The sequence below is a fragment of the Myodes glareolus genome, chromosome 9 (genome assembly GCF_982192425.1).
Source record: "Myodes glareolus chromosome 9, mMyoGla1.1, whole genome shotgun sequence".
Classification (NCBI taxonomy): domain Eukaryota; kingdom Metazoa; phylum Chordata; class Mammalia; order Rodentia; family Cricetidae; genus Myodes; species Myodes glareolus.
In genome coordinates this window covers 103,939,727-103,960,909 of record NC_142034.1, presented here as the reverse complement: position 1 = coordinate 103,960,909, position 21,183 = coordinate 103,939,727, and the positions used below count along the sequence as shown (strand labels likewise).

At 42.5% G+C, this 21,183-nt stretch overlaps 1 protein-coding gene across 2 annotated transcripts in view; it reads left to right on the top strand.

Moving 5' to 3' along the window:
• Positions 1-2,266: 2,266 nt before the first annotated feature.
• Gspt1 (G1 to S phase transition 1) overlaps positions 2,267-21,183 on the top strand; it is a 39,270-nt gene continuing 20,353 nt past the window's right edge. Inside the window, exons 1-5 of one of the 2 annotated variants that reach the window (XM_048433218.3) lie at positions 2,267-2,867; positions 14,735-14,776; positions 14,882-14,923; positions 15,893-16,117; positions 17,444-17,477. In XM_048433218.3, the coding sequence (XP_048289175.1) occupies positions 2,528-2,867; positions 14,735-14,776; positions 14,882-14,923; positions 15,893-16,117; positions 17,444-17,477 (683 nt within the window). In that variant the 5' untranslated portion in view covers positions 2,267-2,527. Of the gene's footprint in view, positions 2,868-14,734; positions 14,777-14,881; positions 14,924-15,889; positions 16,118-17,443; positions 17,478-21,183 lie in introns of both variants that reach the window. The other variant, XM_048433217.3, reaches the window with a different exon arrangement.

Genomic DNA, 21,183 nt, shown 5'->3' with positions numbered 1-21,183 from the left:
ATGGACACATCAAGCTGCTCACTTTTAGCACAGTGGTAGCTGTTAGCAAGCATTTCTCTTCCCGCTGGAGTTTGGTCTGGTAAGCCAATGCCTTTGAAAGCCAAAGGAAAGTCAGCATAATAGCACATGTTTACAGTCCCAATACTGGGGGTGCAGACAATCATCCATCCCAGATTAAATAGTAGCTAATCTTGAATTGACAGGGAGCCTCCTGCCTCTGCTCTCCTTGGTACTCGGATGACAGGATTGAGCCAACACACTGGGCTCATCAGCTGCTTTTCTAAACCACAGTTTTAGCAGTTTCTGACACTGAAAAGAAACTGTTAATTCAATTAGTTGTTAAGAGCTAACATTTTCAGAATGTGATCAGCTAGCGTTCTAGGGGTTGGCTCTATACAATGCAGGGTGGTTAGAAGACTGTGGTGAGCCACTCCGGTCAGCTGCATGCACATGTGGACATTTTCTCTGGAGAGGGCTCCAAATCTAGAGTAGAAAATGGAGACATTGACTAACAGATGAAAACAGTGGTGCTGTATAGTTTCCAGTAGTTTAAACCAGAAGATCTCGAGTTCAAGTCATCCTGGGTCACACAGTGAGACCTTGTCTTAAAACACACACAAGAAAAAAAGTCATCCACAAAACACTACTTAACGCTGAGTGTGGTAGTGTATCTGCAAGCAATTCCAGCACTTGGAAAGTGGAGATAAAAGGGTCAGGAGTTCAAAGCCAGCCTGGGCTGCTTCTGCCCCTGCTTAGCAAACAAACCCAACTAACCAACCATGAGAGGGAAAATTTCCTAGTTTGAGGGCTTGCTGTAAAAAGTAACTGAGAGGGGCCGGAGAGATGGCTCAGAGGTTCAGAGCACTGGCTGCTCTTCCAGAGGTCCTGAATTCAATTCCCAGCAATCACATGGTGACTCACAACCATCTATAATGAGATTTGATGACCTCTTCTGGCATGCAGACATATATTCAGGTAGAACACTGCATACACTAAAAAAAGAAAGAAAAATGAAAAGAAAAACAAAACAAAACTGAGAGCTTCGTGTTTAGCTCTCTCCTTAGGCAAAAATTCTCCCTTAGCTCCTTCACAATACAGTTGTCTAAAATCAGAATTCCAACTTAGATCTAGATTTTAAAAAATAAAGTTGTAAAAACATCTTCTTTACACATTATTCTGTAATTTCCAAGCAGATTAGTTGCATTCTGTCTAGACTCCTTTCAGAGGAAGTAAAATTAACATGATTTTTCTTTGTCTTGGCCTCCAGGCGAATTACAGAAGTTAACAGGTACCTAATTGAAACGGGTTTTTCCTACTTCCTGCAGTAAGGGACTAAAGGTGAACTGTACTTCTTGTCACCTTCCCCACTTTTACTAAAATGCAACCTGTGTGAGATGCAGTTATTATTAAAGTACTGTGAATATAGTTGACAAATCTGGCTATTCAAAGAGAAACCACCTAAAAGTGGATAAGGAACTGGAAGAACCCAAATCGCCCATTGGTACCCCTGGACACAGTAAGAAATATGGCAATCATGATTAATTCGGAAATCTGGCAGGGAAGAGGAACAGATGGAAAAAAGTTTAGGTGAGGGCTTTTAATGACTAGTCAAACATAACGTGAGTCATTAAAAGTTTCCAGCTAACAATCCCTTCTGCCATACATCCTGGGCCCATTCCTTTATGAGCCACTCTGCTGTTTAAGCTGGAACATCTCGGGTTTTACTGCCTCTTCCACAAATGAACACATAAAAGGAAAGACGCTCCCCGCCGGCTTTGAAATGTAGGGCAAACTCTGCTTGGGGTTGGCGAGAAAAAGATCAAGGTACAGAGACTGAGGAACACAGAAGGCAGAAAGGGTGTTGAAAGTGGGGAAGAAAAAAATGTTTTCCCTAGGTTAGGCCTGCTGTTGGTGTCCTTACAGGCTGGGTTGGATCGTCGCCGCATGCTGAAGAGCCCAGCCCACCGCCCTGCCCCTGCACCCACCCTGCGACAGACCGGGCAGCCGGTCAGTCACTAGATCTCTGCCTCCTCGCGCTGCCTGCCGGGAGCTCCAGCCGCTTCCGGTGACGCTTGATCGTTGAACTCCGACTCCCGTCGGCCCCTGAGAAAACCGCAGCAGGTTTGCGCGGGTGCTGTCGGAATCTGTAGTTTATCTGTCGGCCGAGCTTCGTAGACGGAAACGCGGGCTAACATAGCCAGAAACTACCGAAAGGAAGGTACGGGTAGTAGCGAGGGGTCAATTCACGCCAAGCGTGGGGTTGGCGGTGAGGCCGGCGGCGGTAGTTGGGGTTGGGTGGGAGGAGATCCTTTCGCACACACGAGGAGGATTGAGCTGCTGTCGCTGCGGTCGCGAGTGCCCAGTCTGGACTGTAGCTGCCGCCCAAGACGCCGAGGAGTGAGTCGTTGGCCTCCGGCCCCTCTCTCTTACCGCCCTCGCTGGGTCAGCGCGGCCTGCTCCTCCCTGGTCGGCCGCCCCCGCCTCCATTTCCCGCCCTCTCTTCACCACACACACGGCCCCCCCGATCATGGATCCCGGCAGCGGCGGAGGCGGCGGAGGCGGCGGTGGCGGGAGCAGCAGCAGCAGCGACTCTGCGCCCGACTGCTGGGACCAGACGGATATGGAGGCCCCCGGGCCGGGGCCTTGCGGCGCCGGCTCCATGGCGGCGGTGGCCGAGTCCCAGCGTGAGAACCTCAGCGCGGCCTTCAGCCGGCAACTCAACGTCAACGCCAAGCCCTTCGTCCCCAACGTCCACGCCGCAGAATTCGTGCCGTCCTTCCTGCGGGGTCCGGCCCAGCCGCCGCCATCCCTCGCTGGCGCGGCCGGCGGCGACCACGGAGCGAGTAGCAGCGCGGGAGGCCCTTCGGGTAAAGGGCCGGGCTGGGTGTTCCCAGGGCCCGGGCGGCGGGCTGAGGCCGGAGTTACGCGCCGGCGTGGGTAGGGAGGACGCGCGGCCCGAGCAGCTCGCACGTGGGGCGCTGACAGCGGCGCCGGCTGGTCTGGGTGGGGCACCTCCAGTCCCGGAGCCGGCGGCGCTCGCCCTTCGCCGAAGGCCGCGGTTTACCCGCAGCCGTGGGAACCGTATGGGACCCGGCAGGCCCTCGGCCAGGCAGTGCCACGAGGCCCAAAAGTGAGGACTGATGGGGCCTGAAGTCCCACAGTTGGGAGCTGTGAGAGCCTAGGAGTTGGGGGACGAGACTTGTCTCTTCGCCTCACCCAGAGAGCTAGCTGCTCCTGCTGCAGTTTCTACTATTGAAACTGTAATTGCGTTTTAAATATCTGTGACACCGGCCGACCTGAAGGAATCCCAAGATGCATTGCAGGCCTGCGGTCCGCCAGAAACTGTTGGCTGTCAATACAAAGACCTTTTATCATTCTTAATAGTTTGAAAACTTCAAAGGTTCCAAACTGTCAGGAAGATTCCTCAGTAGTAATATGTGGTAGGAAAGCTCATTGACTTGTGTGAGGTTTTTAAGTGGGATTTAAGACCTTCTGAGTGGCACGTTTAGACTTTAATTGCTTGAAAGTGTTGACCTTATACGGACTTCTTGCTATAAAAGCTGTGTTTGTGTGCGTGTATTGGTAGCTTAGTCTGTTACTTGAGACAATTGAATATTTCTGATAACTTCATAGTTGTCCCACGCAGTAACTACAAAATATACTTTCTGTCGTTTCTAGTTTCAGTCTTTAGACATCTCTTTACAAGCTCACTGTGGGGTTGGTAACCTGCTTTCAGGTACTGGTGTTGTGCCAGTGTCTGTTGAGTAAAAATATTGCCTTCGCGCTGGTGCTTATTTGAGTAAATGCGGTATTGTCTTTTTAAAGAGAAAGGGGAAAGGGAAGGAAAAATGCTGACTCTTCAGTTATTTAGCGGGGAGGCTGGTAGGCTCAGATCGTCTGAGCACATTTCAAGTGAGAGTATTGTTAATTTCTGTGTTTTAAGTTCTGGACTTTAGCCTGTGTGATGGCACCCCTAGGTGATGTCTGTAGTTCCAGAACTCTGGAGGCGAAGGCAGGCGGATGCTTGGGGGAAAGCAGAGAAAACAAATGTCAGTGTCACCTAGACTCCCTCTTCCAGGTATGGCAGTGCTTGTCTGTAACCTTGGGGACCTAGGAGGCTCAGGTAGGAAGATCTTTAGGTGAAGGCCTCTGGTACTATCTGGAAAACCCCTCTAAAAATAAATAAATAAATACCCAAAATAAGCAAAGTGCTCTTGGAAATGAGTTTCTTAGGAAACTTTTGCTTCAGTTTGCTCTCCAGGAGTGAAAGGGTGTTTAGGGAAATGCTTTTGTGAGGAACATGTGTAAACAGTTTAGATGAGACTGCTTTGGGTGGCTGGGGTGGAGAATGAACTTTGGGGCTGTATCATGCACGAGGGATTTGTCATACTTATCTGCCCCTCTCCCACCATGGGGGTTTGAATGTTTATTGACTGGCATTTTTTATTTGTGTGTGGTTGATATTTCCCTTTAAACAAGGAAACTCAACTTTATTTTGTTTTGTTTTTCAAGACGAGGATTCTCTGCATAGCCTTAGCTGTCCTTGGCTGTCCTGGAACTTGCTCTGTAGACCAGACTGGTCTCGAACCTATGACTGGAATTAAAGCCGAATGCCTAGCTTAAAATTCTATTTTATTTATTTGCTTTTTGGTTTTTCCACAAGGTTTCTTTATGTTAACAGCCCTGGCTATCCTGGAAGTCACTTTTAAACTAGGCTGGCTTCGAACTCACATATGTCTGCCTGCCTCTGCCTCCAGAGTGTTGGGATTAAAGGTGTGTGCAAACAAATTTTTTTTTAATTGTTGTGTGATTTCTGTGATTGCAGCACTTGAGAAACATGGAGAATTTCCATGAATTCCACGTCAGTCTGGCCTAGAGTAAGAACCTGTATCCATCAAGGAGAAATAATAATAGTATAAACATTATGTGTGTGGTGTCTGAATATTGCCTGTGTATGAGTCTAAAGCTATATGGGCCTAAAGTTTGAAAACTTTGGGTTTATAAGATGCTACCATCAGTGAATTTTGCTTGGGGAAAGCAGAAAAAAACAAATGACAGCAGCACCAAGCATGTAGCTCGCTAAGGGGAGCAGACGCTTTTGATGGTGAGGAATGGTCCATAGGTTCGTGGCCTGTTGCCTGTGTTATCAAGCCAGTCTGTGGTTGGTGTTTCTAGTAGGAGAGCTGTGGTGAGTGGGGCTCTAGAACAACCTCTAGGGTGAGCCTGCTGATGACAGCCATCTCTCCTTTCTCCTGGAAACAGGATGATTTGCCTTTTTTTTTTCTTTTCCTTGAAATGCAGTAGAGGAAGGGGCTTTGGTGCCAAGAGTCTTTACATGTTCCTGGAAAGGCCTTTACTCAGAAAGAACTGGCCACCTGGTGTTGACCTTCTTCCCTTTGTAAATGTAAAAACACCAAATTACAGCTGGGCAGTGGTGGCACAACCCTTTAATCCCAGCAAGTGGATCTCTGTGAGTGAGAGGCCACCCTGGTCTACAAGAGCTAGTTCCAGGACAGGCTCCAAAGCTACAGAGAAAACCTGTCTCGAAAAACAAAAATAAAACAAAACAAAAATTTAAAAAACAAAAACAACCAAATTCCTAACAATGATTGAGTAAACTCATTTAAGTGTTATTAAGCATAAGCATAATCCATTTAATCCAATTTTCTGCAGAGCCAAGTAAATTGGGCTAGTGACTATCAATGAAAATAGAGGTCTAAAAAAATGACTGAAAATTTTTTATTTAAGTTTTAGTATATTCTCAAGGTTAAGCAACCAACGTCACTTCATTTTTTTTTTTTTTTGAAGACAAGGTCATGTTGCCTAGGATGGTCTCCCCATTGCTACATAGCCAAGAATGACCTTGGACTTTTCTTAATCTTCCTGCCTCTACCTCCCCAGTTCTAAGATTACAGGCTTGCCTCACCACAGAAAGTTACATGGTATACATGATGTTGGGGCTCAGCCCAGGGATTTGTGCATGCTAGACGCACACTTACCAAGTGAGCCCCCCATCCTTAGTCTTGTTTTGGATTTTTTAAAAAAGATTGATTTATTATGTATACAGTGCTCTATCTGCATGCATGCCTACGACAGAAGAGGGCATCAGATCCCACTACAGATGGTTGTGAGCCACCATATGGTTGCCGGGAATTGAATTGAACTCAGGACTTTTGGAAGAACAGCCATTGCTCTTAATCCCTGAGCTATCTCTCTGGCCCAGATTTCTTTCTTTCTTTCTTTCTTTCTTTCTTTCTTTCTTTCTTTCTTTCTTTCTTTCTTTCCTTCCTTCCTTCCTTCCTTCCTTCCTTCCTTCCTTCCTTCCTTCCTTCCTTCCTTTCTTTCTTTCTTTCTTTCTTTTTAAAGGCAGGTCTCACTATATAGCCCAGGTTATCTTCTCAGTCTTCCTGCCTCTGCCTTCCAGAGACTGAAAAAAATTACTGGTGATTGTCACTATGCCTGTCTGACTTTCTGATCACTGGATAGTTTTAAAAATTTCTTCATTGGGGCTTGAAGATTAGAGAGTATCCAAAATCAAAATAATAGTTATTTTCTGCAGAATTCTTATACTTTGTTATGTTAACCAGTTCCTATTTTTAAAAAAAAAATAACAACTGGTGGATAGTCTTTTATTTTTAATGGCACTGATAGTGCAACCCTGAGCCTCTTGTATATGCCAGGCAAGGACTCTACCTAGCCACTCACCCCAGCCTAAGAGGGTGTGTGTGTGTGTGTGTGTGTGTGTGTGTGTGTGTGTGTGTGGTACCTGGGGGGGGTCATGGAAACTAGAGGAAGAAATAGAGTGTCCTACTTTATTACTGCCTGCCATACTCCTTTGAGATAGGATCTGTTATGAACTGGGAGCTAGGCTGACAGTCAATTAAACCCCAGTGATCCTCCTATCTCTGCTCCTCTGGTCCCCACAGCACTGGAATTATATGCACCTGTGCCTATTATACCAAGCTGCCTTTTTAAAGTGAGTGCTGGGGATTTGAACTCAGGTCTTGTATAGCAAGCTGTCTGATAGACTGAGCCATCTGCCCAGCTTCCCAACCTATGTTTTTGATTTAGGTTTTGTTTTACAATTTAAATGCCTGCAGGAATAAAGATGTAATGAGTTGGTGGGCCCCATTGGTGGTAAGCATTGTTCCTAGAATGTCACAGTAATGGGGATTAGATTTTGCTTCTTGGTTGATGTCTTCACACATATGGACAGCTTGAATATGAGGATTTAGGGGCATCACCTAGTATAAGGTTGAGTGGTTGTTTAAACTTAAAAATTTTGACTGGAAACAAACCTTTGGGAGCGTGTTTTGTTTAGTGTTATAATATAGTTTATTGCATGGTTGTGTTTTATATATATATATATATATTTTAACCTCTTTGAAATCGTACAACATGGAAAGGGCAGGCAAAGTGGCTTCATAGGTTTAAAAAACAAAACAAAGCTTGCCAAGCAAGCCTGATGACCTGCGCTTGATTCTTGGAACCCATGTAACTAAGTGGAAAAGAAACCGCTCCACAGAGTCGTCCTCTTACCCTCGCACACACACACAATAATAGTAATAAATTTTGAAAGTAAAATTATTAGGACTGCTGGGGACATAGCTCAGTAGTAGAGCACTTGCCTGGTAATAAAACAGCCCCAAGTTAGAACTAGATCCTTGGCACTATAAGGAAACAATATCAGATTCTCAAGACAAGTTAGGGAAATACAGTAGAGAACAAATATAAGCCTTCATTTGCTTGCTTTTGTTTGCCAGGGAAGAAATATCTTAAAAGTGTTGAAAATAGAATTATCTTTCTGTCTAAAGAGAAAGAGATGTAAAAGATTTAGTCAACTTTTGGGGTGAGTTAACATGGTAGAAGGGAATTTTTTGCTCAGCTGTCACTTCTAGCAATGAACAAGCATTTGCCTGTCTACTGAACATAGGATGCTTGCAAGGCATTGAAAGGATGCTCTGGTAGGAATATCAAGGTAATGAGTATGGTCTTTGAAAGAGTCTAGAAAGAAGCCAAGTAAGTTCATGGTAGTGGAAGACTGCAGAAGAGTGCAAAGACCGGTGGAAGCAAGAGGCTAGTAAGATCCAGGACCCTTCAGTAAATGGTTTCAACCTTGATATCCTAATGATAACACTAAAGACGTGTCTGTTTTCTGCCAGGTGTTCTTTATGAATGTCTTGGTTTTGTTTTGAGGCAGGATCTTACTGTGTTTTCTAGGCTGGGCCATAACTCACCTATCTTCCAAGTGCTGGAATTACTTTTAATTTTTTCATATATTTACCAAAGTAGAACATGACATATCTTAGTTTTTGATTCTTTCTTACCAAACAGTAGTGGGTTTGGGCACCTAAAAGTTTTGTCCTTGTTTTCAGTAGATTTTAACTAAGTAGCTTAGCAGTAAATATAGTTTGTTTATTCATAAATAACTTTGTTCTAAAAAGAATTTGTTACTGTTTCCCACTGTAATTCTTCTTTCAAATGGAAAGAAACAGTAAGAATTTCCTAAGCATCTTCCATTATTATAGCTTATTTCCAAACAGATTCCAACTAGGTGATTGTCATTTCACTTGAAGGACAAAAAAAAAAAAAAAAAAAGGAAAAGTACATATGACTGTGTAGCACGAATAATAAAAACTCAGAGACAGATATTGGGGTTCAACCTGAAGATCAGAAAAGCAAAGCAGCCGACCACTAGAAATCTTTTACCTCTACCAAATCTTCAGACCGAAAGGGCAAGATCCTGTCTCTGCAAATCCTCGGACCCCACACTCCACTGAGTCCTGTCTCTTCCCCTTTATATCCTCTCCGCCCAGCCAGCCATATTGCCCCTGTCTCCACCTCCCTAGTGCTGGCATTAAAAGTGTGTGATTCCCAAGTGCTGGGATCACCTTTGTGTGAACTCCATTTCTCTTTTAGACAGATTCAATCTTGTGTAGCCCAGGGTGGTCTTGAACTCACAGTGATCCATCTGCCTCTGTCTCCTGAGTTCTGGGATTAAAGGTGTGTGCCACCACTCCATAGCCTGTGTGTCTGACTAGTATGGCTTCTTTGCCCTCTGATCTTCAGACAAGCTTTATTTATTAAAACACAAACAATATATCACTGTATTACTGAGCAGTATGTATCCATCTTTGGGTAGTTGATTTTCGTAGTACGACAGTGTCTTCTATTTTTATATTTTACACTATCTGAAATGCCGCTGGCTTATGTATTTTAATATACTTTGTTTTTGAAGTAGATGAGACATAAATTGTAAATAAGATCTTTTCAGGATTACTTGAAAAAATGTTTTTTGTTACACTACAGAAAGTCATATCAGGTTGGTATGTGACATTGCTTTGATGATATAATAAATAGGTTCTTGGAACATTAGGGCTGAAAATGACTACAGCAGAATATAATCTTAGTTTCGAATAGAGAAATTGAAGCCTAAGCATGCTGAGTGGTTGTCTGAAGTCACTCCCAGAGTTAATGACACAGTTGAATGCTGATTTACCAGCTGCTAGTTTAGGGCTCTTTTTGCCCTACCATGCTGTTTAATAGTAAAGAAGGGAATACCTATAGCCAGTGTCTATAACCAGCATGGATTTTCTGACAGACTAGCCCTGGAATTTATCTTTCTAATGTTTTCATTCTTAAAGGTTTTTGTGCAGGACTCTGAAATGCTTGTTATAAATTTATGGAGCAGTTACCACAGCTTACTGCTTAGTCTCAGCTCTCAGTGCTTGGATACTGCCACCCCATTTTATAGAGGTAAAGATTACAGGTTATAAAAACTAAACACCTTAGTAAGAGTATACTCATGAATAAATGGAGGAGCAGGCTCTAGATTCAAAACTTATTTTAGTGATAGTGACTCTAGCCGGGTGGTTGTAGTGGCGCACTACCTTTAATCCCAGCACTTAGGTGCAGAGGCAGGCGGATCTGTGTTAGTTTGAGGCCAGTAAGTTTCAGAACAGCCAGACCTATGTAGTGAGACCCTGTCTCAAAAACAACAACAACAACAAAAATCAGTTTCCTTAAGACCCTTTCAAAACCAGACCCATGAGTCTAATTTTCTCCATCTTCTGTCTCACTGCTGAGTTTCAAGTACTATAACTGTCCCTTCCTGCATTCAAAAATATTCATGTAGATGGCTTTGAACATGTTTCTTTGCCTTCGTACCTGTGTTCTCTTCTCCCCTCTCCCTTCCCTACCCCTTTCTTTCTTCACTTTGAGTCTGTTCATGATGCCCAGGTTAGCCTTGAACTCTTGGGCTCAAGTGATCCTTCTGCTTCCACATTCTAAGTCTCAGCTTTACTTTGCATTTGTTTCCGGGGTCTTACTGTGGTAGCCCTTGCTAACTGTGAACTCACTGTGAATCCCAGACTGACCTCAACTTTAGTAATCCTCCTGTCTCACCCTCCAGAGTGACAGTACGGGCTTACTACAATGTCTAGCTGCATTTCCATCTTTAGAATGTTTGAGAAGTAAGACAAACCATGGTGTTTTATTACTTTGTTCTGTTGTCTCCTTTAACTGTTTTCCAGTGTTGCCTATAGAAGAAAGAAATCTCTACATGCAATTTTGGTGAGATAGGTTGATCTCCTGAGTGCTGGAGATCTTTAGTTCCTTATTTAAGCAGTAAGTCAGCCTCCTGAGTAAAGCACTTCTATAACTCTCCTTTAGAAAGCTGGCACTTCCAAAATGGTTTTTACTGTATTCAAGCTTAGTAAAAATTCAAGCTTTAATCATTTAAAAATTTAATCATTTAAAAATTCAACTCTTTACTCCCAGAATTTGAGAGGCGGGGCAGGCAGATTGCTGGAATTTGAGGACAGCCAGGCCTACAAAGAGAAACGCTGTCTTGGAAAACAGAACAAAACAAAAAATTAAGTGACTGCATGAGTGGGATAAGAAAAGTGCAGGGAAGCAGTGTGAACCTAGATGAAGCTAGGTCTGGAGCACGCCTATAATCCAGGCAGGAAGAGTGCTACCAAGTTCAAAGATAGCCTCGACTACTTTATGAGTTCAAGGCTAGTATGAGCTACAAAGTGAGACCCTGTCTTTAGAAAGAAAGGAAGGAAGGAAGGAAGGAAGGAAGGAAGGAAGGAAGGAAGGAAGGAAGAAAGCAAGCAAGCAAGCAAGCAGAAGTGGGCCAGGGAGATCTTGGTCAGTAGGTAAAAACAAAGCGAAGAACTTGCCATATAAGCCTAAAAACCTAAGTTTGATCCCCAGAAACTATGTTGAAAAGCCAGATGTCATGGTGTGTGTCTATAATCCCATCATTACTACAGCAAAATGAGAATCACCCCCAAAGCTCATGGGCCAAGTTAACTGAAGTACATAGTTCAGCAGATGCAAGAGAGACCCTGCCCCCCCAGTAATGTGTAATGGAAACCAACTCTTCAAATATTGTTCTGCCCTTCATGCATGTGCTTAATGCCACGGTAGCATCTGCTTGTGCATGTTCTCTCTCTCTCAAATACACACATAAAATCAACCAATCAATACACACATAGCCACCCTGACTTGGTGGCTTAATCTTGGAATTCCAACATTTGGGAGGCAGAGGAGGAAGAATTCAAGGCTAGACAGAGTTAACCCCCTGTCTGGGGGAGGGGCTGGGGCAAACTGAAAAAAGAAATGAAAACTGCTAAAGTTAGTTTATTAAATTTTTTTTTAATTTTTAATTAAATTCTGGGGCTGCAGAGATGACTCAGTGGTTAAGAGCACTGATTACTCTTCCACAGGACCCAAGTTCAATTCCCAGCACCCACATGGCAGTTCACAACTGTCTGTAACTACTTCCAGGGGATTCAACATCCTCACATAGACATACATGTAGATAAAACATCAATGCATGTAAAATAAAATTAAACCATTTTTTGAAAGTTAAACTTTCTAGCTGGGCAGTGATGGTATACACCTTTAATCCCAGCACTCGGAAGGCAGAGTCAAGCAGATCTCTTAGTTGGAGGACAGCCTGGTCTTTAAAACAAGTAAGTTCCAGGACAGCCTGGGCTACCAAAGAAACCTTATCTCAAAAAACAAAGGGGTTGTTTTTCTTTTTGTGTATGAATGTTTTGCCTGCATGCATGTTGTGCACCACATTTATGACTGTTAGATCACCCGAACTGGGAGTTAGTGTTGGTTTGGTGTTTGGGTGACTGTTCGACAGATGGTTGTGAACTACCATGTGACTGCTGGGAATCAAACCTGGGTCCTCTACATGAACAAGTGCTCTTAACCACTGAGCCATCTCTCCAGCCTCTTTATTTTTTGAGACAGGGGCTCTCACTGAACCCAGGGGCTCACGGATTAGACTAGACTGGCTACGTCAGCTAGCCATCCCAGTGGTAGGGATTACAAGCATGTGCAATACACTCGGCTTTTGATGTGTCTGCTTGGGGTTGATCTTGGGTCCTCATTCTTGAGCAGCAAGTGCTTCTCAAACTCAGCCACATCCCCAGCCCTAGGAGAATCGTTTTAACTTGAGACACAGTTGTCGTTGTCCTGCTACTCCAACTTTCCCCTCATAGAATTATTCATGTTGGTAGCTGTGCGGGGAGCAGGTACATGGGTGCACACAGGATGAGTGTGAAGGACAACCTCAGTGATGCTCTCATGAATGCCGTCACTTTGAGGTGGTCTATAAGTGTGGGGAAGTAAGTCCACAAGAGCCCGAAATAAAAGGATCTTTGGTGTGTTTATGCATCTTAGAAAGTCTTTAGCTGTATCATTTGTGCTTTTCAGGGATAAAGAAATCAGACTCACATATTTGTGTAGCAGCATATATTTCTCTTATGCTATAGGGATGCCATAGCAGATTAGCAGTTCAGCAACTGCAAACTGAACTGTTGCTTTATTTTAGAATTCTAAGAATTCTGACTTCATCAGAATCACTTAAAATAATAATAATAATAATTTTGGCCAGGCAGTAGTGACACATACCTTTTCTTTTTCTTTCTTATTTTTTTAGATTTATTTATTATATATAACATTCTTCCTCCATGTATGCCCGCAAGCCAGAGGAGGGTGCGCCAGATCTCATTACAGATGGTTGTGAGCCACCATGTGGTTGCTGGGAATTGAACTCAGGACTACCTTTTCTTTTTTAAATTAAACGTTTTCATTTATTTTACATCTCTACCACAGCTTCCCCTTCCCTTTCTCCTCCCGTTGCTTCCTCCCTCCCCTTTCCCCCATCCATTTCTCCTCCACTTCTGCCCAGAAAGGTGCAGTCCTCTAATGGGTGTCAGCAAAGCATGGCATATCAAGTTGAGGTAGGACTAAACTCCTCCCTTTGTATTAAGGCTGGGCAAGGCAACCCATTTTGGCAATAGGGTCCCAAAAGCCAGCTCAAGTACCAGGGTCTGGACTGGTCGCAAGCAGGCTCCCTGTTATTCCAGAGTCTGTGAGCTCCTATGAGCCCAGGGGTTGGTGCACACCTTTAATCCCAGCCCTTGGGAGGTAAAGGCAGACAGATCTCTATGAGTTCGAGACTAGCTGGCTCTACAGAGTGAGTTCCAAGATAGCCAAGGCCGCACAGAAAAACCCTGTCTTTTTTTTCATTTTTTTTTAAAGATTTATTTATTATGTGTACAACATTCTGCTTCCATGTATGGCCACACACCAGAAGAGGGCGCCAGATCTCATTACAGATGACTGTGAGCCGTCATGTGGTTGCTGGGAATTGAACTCAGGACCTCTGGAAGAGCAGTCAGTGTTCTTAACTCGGAGCCATCTCTCCAGCCCCCAGAAATCCTGTCTTGAAACAAACAAAATAATTATTTTGAGACAGGGTTTCTCCATGTAGCTCTCACTATCCCCTAACTAGCTACGTAGACCAGGGTGGCTTTGAACCCAGCATGCCTCTACCTCCTGAGTGCTGGGATCCCATTGGGCAAGGATCACCTTTTCCGAATATATTACTGTACGTATTCCAGAGGCTTCGCACAGTTGCCATTCAGTATCAGATTACTTGGGGATTTGATAACATTGCAGTCTCAGCCTTCTTGGCTTGGAGGATTATCAGAAGTAGAGAAGAGAGAAGCATATTGAATAAGTACAGTTCAACTAATTGTATTTGTTCTGGGCTTTGCATTACATTTATAATATCTGTGAAGGAAAGATTTGGGAAATAGGATTAACATTTTTTAACACATTCCCATTATTGAAAGTTGGCTGCTGTCTGTAGAGCTTTGAAGTTACCATTTTGTGTAAGTGCCGGTGTGGAGGTCAGAGGACAGCTTTGTGGAGTTGAGTCTCTCTCCTTCTTCCTTTATGTGGACTCAAGGGACTGAATTGAGATTGTCAAGTTTGGGTGGTGAACTCTTTACCTGTGGAACCACCTTGCTGATGGTTACTTCTCTTAGTTCCCTGAAGTTGGTAGAGTTTTTGGTTTTTTGTTTTTTTTTTTAAGTAAGCTAAACAGACTTCTGAGTTGAAATCCAAGTTAGCTGCCACTGTTCTGAGTTGCTGAGGTTTGTGATATGTTTATTGAACTTTTATTCTGTGTTAAGATCAGTAAATAAGCTTGGCAGTGGTGGCACACGCCTTTAATCTTAGCAGAGGCAGGTGGATCTTTGTGAGTTTGAGGCCAGCCTGGTCTACAGAGTTAGTGCCAAGACAGGCTCCAAAGCTACAGAGAAACCCTATCTTGAAAAACCCCAAAAAAGAAAAAGGAAAAAAATAGATAAATAAATAAGATAGAGCTCAATTTCTAATAAAACTTACTTTTCTTAACCAGCACCTGTGGAGTCGTCTCAAGAACAGTCATCATTGTGTGAAGGTAATTTTTTTTTTAATGTCTAACCAAGAAAACATTAAGTTGTCTGTGATGTTTAAAATTAGATACTGTTTCATGAATATATATTGTGTCTCAATTTTTTTCTAGGTTCAAATTCAGCTGTTAGCATGGACCTTTCAGAAACTGTTGGTAAGCATTTCTGACCTTATTAAGACAGTAATGGGAACACATCATTTCTGATGACTGAAATGTCTTTGCTTCAACCACATTTAATGTTTTGCTATTAAAATTTTAATACAGCCTGGACAAATTAGTGAATGCACGTCGAATCGAGAAGAGGAGTGCTATTCCTTTGACTTTGTTGTTTCTTGAGACTAGATCTTTGTAGCTCTGATCTATTTATTTATCCTACTGCCTCTATTTTAAGAGTGCTGCTGGGATTCCAGGCATACACCATCACTACAAACATTTCATAAAATTCCCATCCATTCTTTTTTTTTTTTTTTATTGATTTTTATTAATCGAGCTCTACATTTTTCTCTCCTCCCCTCCCTGCTTCTCCCTTCCTCTTCAGCCCTCCCCCAAGGTCCCCAAGCTCCCAGTTTACTCAGGGATCTTGTCTCTTTCTACTTCCCCCATTGTTTTTTTTTTTTTTTTAAAGATCTATTTACTATGTATAGAGTTCTGCCTGCGTGTATTATTCCTGCAGGCCAGAAAAGGGCACCAGATCTCATTACAGATGGTTGTGACCCACCATGTATGTGGGTGCTAGGAATTGAACTCAAGACCTATTTCCAAAGTGACTGTTAAAGTTAATGCCAAAAGTTACTATTTACATTGAAAATTTACCTCCTAAATTCTTTCACACTCCTTATTCTGGTTTCCATACTTTCCTTTTTTCCCCCACTGTCAGGGCATCTTGATACTGGAATAAGTGGGGTTGGGCTTTTTTGTTCCCTGTAGTCTGACTTAGGAAATGACAGCATGCTAGTGTAGCTGTGTGTTACGGTATAGGAAATGACACCATGCTAGTGTAGCTGTATGTTATGGTATAGGCTCCAGCTCTCTGCTGTCAGGAACGAGGCCAGCTGGAAAGACTGTTTAAAATGTGGGCAGGTATTGTTCAACATATTGAGTTAAAATATCTTTCTTCAGTAGAAAATGGAGAGACAGAAATGTCCCCAGAAGAATCATGGGAGCACAAAGAAGAAATAATTGAAGCAGAGCCAGGGGGTGGTTCCTCAGGAGATGGAAGGCCACCAGAGGAAAGTGCCCAAGAAATGATGGAGGAGGAAGAAGAAATACCAAAACCTAAGTCGGTGGTGGCACCACCAGGTGCTCCTAAGAAAGAACATGTAAATGTAGTGTTCATTGGGCATGTTGGTAAGTTCCTTTGTAGAGCTCATACATGCTGACAGGCATTATTGGAGAAAGACATCAGCTTGTGGAACATCTTGTTTAGCTACTTGGAGATGTTGAGTGAAACTGGGTCAAAATATTGAAGTACCTAAAGTGCTCTGTATACACGCACACACTGAGAGTTGACTGCAGGGTCACATGTAAAGTGCTTTCTTTGCTTGTTTGTAGGCTAGGTTTCTCTGTGTAGCCTTGACCTGGAACTCGCTTTTTAGACCAGGCTGGCCTCAAACTCAGAGATCCACTTTCTTTTTCTGTCTCCCAGGTGTTGGGATTAAAGACATGTACCACCACTGCCCGGCTGTTTTTATGTTTTTTAACTTGCTTCAACTGAAAAAAAAAAAATTGCCAGTGTTTTGTTCTTGAAGTTTGGGCAGATCAACTGTTTTGTAATGTCATAGAAGCTGGAAAAAAAATAAGCTTCGTTATATGTGTAATGGATAATTAGTCTGTAGACCATTGGTAATGGTTTGCTATACTGTGATACTTCTTAATTAGTATCCAAGAAATATGAATGTTTTGTTCTTTAGTTGATATGTTCCTTTTAATGGGTTAACATTGTTACTGTTCATCTTAATTTTGTATGAAATAAGAAATTAGTAATTTAGATTAATTTCTGGGTATTTGCCAAGTAACTGGGTTAGCCAAATAAGACCTTGCTTAATTATATGATTTCTGACTTTTCAGATTGTGAGAAGAAATACTGAATTCTGTGTTATCCCTCCACAGTGAGACAGGGCCTCACTATGTAGTAATACAGACTGGCCTCCAGCCCTCATTCTTCCTGCCACAGCCTACTGAGTTTTAGGATTGCAGATGGATCCCACCATGCTTGACCTGTCTCCCTTTTTCTATATCACATTCCCTTTAGAGAAGAATAACATTGAAATTTGTAGAGAAATGCCTTTCCTGTTTCCTAAACTCAGGGACGCCTTTAATCCCAACATTCGGTAGGCAGAGGCAGGCTGATCTCTGAGTTCGAGGCCAGCTTGGTCTACAGAGATAGTTCCAGGACAGCTAGAGCTACGCAGAGAAATCTTGTGATGGATGGATGGATGGATGGAAATTTCTTCATCAGGGAAGTATTTCTCAGTCCTCACTGCCCTATGAGGATCTTAGCCTCAATCTTTGTGCATGGGAGAAGGTCCCTAGAATTTAATCCTGAAATTCCTATTACAGTTCAGTTGCTTTTGCAAGACTTGATTATACATGCAAAAAAATCCCTCCAGTTCTTTTTGTGTATATATCAGTTGTTTTTAACCTATGTTCCCATATTTTTGTTCTTCCTTTTAGATGCAGGCAAGTCAACCATTGGAGGACAAATAATGTAAGTCTCTTTTATCTAATGGTAGAGTTAATCTGATTGGATAAATTTCAGGCATTGTAAGTGTTCATGTTGCCATAAAAGGGAGATAAAAACTGGTCACCACCTCAAGTTAGAAACTTTAATAATAAATCATCTGTACAGAAGGTAGCAGTTAAGTAATTTTTGTTTTAGTGTGATCATCAGTTTTTAATCACTGTCAAACTCTTATTACACACTGTTTCTAAAACCTATCTTTAAGAAACAAAACATGTTATGTGTATGTGCTTGTGTGTGCGTGGTGGTGGTGATTTTTGTACCTGAATAGCTGGGATTAAAGGTGTGAACCACTCCTACCTGATTGCTATGGCTTTTTAAATAATTTTTATGTGCATTGGTGTTTTACCTGTGTGTGTGTCTGTGTAACGGCATTAGATTCCCTGGAACTGTAGTTAAAACAGTTGTGAGCTGCCATGTGGGTGCTGGGAATTAAACCCGGGTCCTCTGGAAGAGCAGCCAGTGCTCTTAACCTCCAGGTCTTGTCTCCAACCCTACAAGACACCCCCCCTTTTTTCCCCTATTTTTGGCAAGGCATGTTGCTATATACCTTTAATTACAGCATTTTGGGGGCAGAAGCAGGTGGATCTCTAAGTTCAAGGCCAGCCTTGTCTATATATAAAATTCTAGGCTAGCCAGAGTGACATAATGAGACCTCGTCTGGAAAGCAACAACAAATTTTTGAAGGTGTTGTTTTTCTTGTGTATATGCATATATGTGTGTTCAGCCATGCATGCAGGTGGCTAGGGAAGCCAGAAGAGGTTACTGAATTTCCTTGGGATAAAATTACAGGTGGTTTTGAGTTGTCTAATGTGAATGTTGGGAGTAGAACTGCATCCTCTGCAAGAATAGCAAGTGCTGTTAACTGCTAAGCCATTTCTCCAGGCCTTATTAAAATTTTATGAAAAATAATACAGTACCCAAGATTACAGAAAGTCTTAGTTGGCTTTGAATATACATTAACGGGAAACCATGCTTTGATCTTTTCCTGGGTGGTCTGCTCCTCCTCTATGATGTGGACAGTGACTGTGATAGTTTCCAGTCACTGACCACCAAGCTAAACAGTTCTCTACAGTGTACTCTTGCCAGTGTCAGCTGAATAGTGTGTGTGTCCTTTGTGTCTGAACATGAGACATTCAGCACATTAATATTAAGTGGACCTGTGTCACTTGATTTTGCCCAACAGTGAGCTAATATCAGTATTCTGAGTCTGTTTAAGGGAAGGTAAGCTGAGCAATAATGTTAGGTAGTTTGGGTGTTTTATTTAGTTTTTATTTTTGAGGAAACAGAGTGGCCTTAAACTCAAGTATGTAGTCTAGAATGACCCAGAATTCCTGAACCTTCCGTTCTACCTCCGAAATGCCCCAATAAAATTATTTTGGTTTTGGGGGGCAGGGTCTCACTGTGTAGTCCTGGCTGGCCTTGAACTTATCCTCCTGCCTCTGCCTCCAAAGTGTAGGGATTTCAGCACCACCATGCCTGGCTGCAAGGCCTTTTTGATTGGTGATGGAGTAAGAGAGAACCATGGAAAGTTGAAGTATATTTGTAATTTCTTGGGGTAATGAAAGCTAACTTTCTGTTTTGTTTTTGTTGAATATGTTTTTATTTTTATTTTATATGTATTAGTGTTTATGTAATATGTATGTGCACCATATATATGCCTCATGATGAAGAGGGCATCATATCAGCTGGGTGATGGTGGTGCACCTCTAGTCTACAGAGTGTTGCAGGACAGCCAGGGCTGTTACAGAGAGAAACCCTGTCCTGAAAAACAAAAAAAAGAAAAGTCATCACCTGGAACTAGTTACAGATGGTTGTGAGCCACTGTGTGGGTTCCTGGAAATGAACCTGGGTCCTCTGAAGAACAATGAGCATTCTTAACCACTGAGCTTTCTATTTTCATTTGCCCCTCGTGTTGGTGTTGCTACCCAGGGTCTGTGAGCACTGAACAAGAGCTCTGCCGTTGAGCTACATTCCCAAACCAAAAGTTTGATTTTGATTCATGAATGGACTGGTTTTTGATAATTCTTAACAATCTGAATGTAAAAAGCAAGTGAAAAGGCCACTTTAACAATAGCCTATGCATGTGTGTTGGTCTACATATGTGTTTGCATACATGCAAAGATCCAAGATTGGTGTTAGCGTATTCATTGAGCCAGGATCTCAGTCACACTTAGAGTTCCCTGATTTGGCTAATCTCTGGGATCTTCTTACTCTGGTCATCTTACTCTGGGATTCTGTCTAACAGAAAGGGCAGACCCACCTCCCTCACCTGATTGACATGATTCTGGGGATCTGAACTCCAGGTCTCAGGTTTGTGTGACCAGTGCTATCACCAATGAGCCATCAATCACTCCATCCCCAATTTTTGCCATTTTATACAAGCTACCTACTTGAAAAGACACTAACTAACCTCTATTAATACGTTCTGCTATTAACAGCTTTTTAAAAGTGTGTGTGTGTGTTAGGGGAGCACATGCATGCCATGTTGTGCTTATGTAATACAAAAGAATTTCTCATTCTTCACCTCCCTTCTTGTTTGTTGGTTGTTGTATATGTTAGAGTAGCTGCCTTCTATTCCCCCTCCCCCCCCCAGCTTCATGCTCCCTATAAAGGAACAAGGATTACAGACATGTGTGCTGCTGTGTCTGGGTTCTAGGGATTCGAACTAAGGTTGTTAAGATTTATGCAGGATTTGTTTTGTTGTTGTTGGTTGGTTTTTGGGTTTTTTTTGTTTATTTGATTTGGTTTTTTTGTGTGTGTGTGGTTTTTTGGGTTTTTTGTTTTTTTGTTTTTAGAGACAGGGTTTCTTTGTGTAGCTTTGGATTTGGAGGATTTGGAGCCTGTTCTGGAACTCATTCTATAGCCCAGGCTGGCCTTCAACTCACAGAGATCCCCTGCCTCCTGAGTGCTGGGATTAAAGGCATGCACCACCGCCCAGCAACAGTATGTTTTTTATTGATGGGTTGTAGAGTAGCCTTTCACTGTTTTTTGGTTTTGTTTTGTTTTTTTATATCCAGACTGTGAAGAACATCATAACTGTAGGGGATTATGTAGGTAATATTTGGGATGAGAGGGATGGGACTTGGATTTGACCTGAATGAAAGCTAGCTGGCATTACTAGTGAACGGTTCAGACAGTAGTTTCACATTGACAAAAGCTATTTTAAAATGATCTCACTTTTAAAAGTCATTTGACAGAATGTCATTGCCTACACCTGCACATTAGAATTTATATATAGGATATACATAATGATCTTTAGTATTGCTAAAGAATCTTTAACATGAAAATTTTTTGTCTTACATATTCACACTCATGTGTTGGTATTTCAGAAAGATAGCAGAAACAATACAGAGTTCCTGTAGTCCCTTTATTCAGTTTAACCTAATATGAAAATCATCCATAAACTATGGCACAGTAATCAAAACTAGAAAACTTGGGCTGGGGATATAAAATCAGTGTCGTGAGCACTGACTCACCAACCATGCATAAGGTCCTGGGTTGAGTCCTCAGCATGGTTTACAAAAAGAAAAAAAAAATGTGATGGTGGCACACACCTTTAATCCCTACACTCAGTAGGTAGGCAGGTCTCAGTTCATTGGCATCTTGGTGTATAGACAGTGAGTTTCCATGACAGCCAGGACCACACAGAGAAACCCTGTCTTGGAGGGGC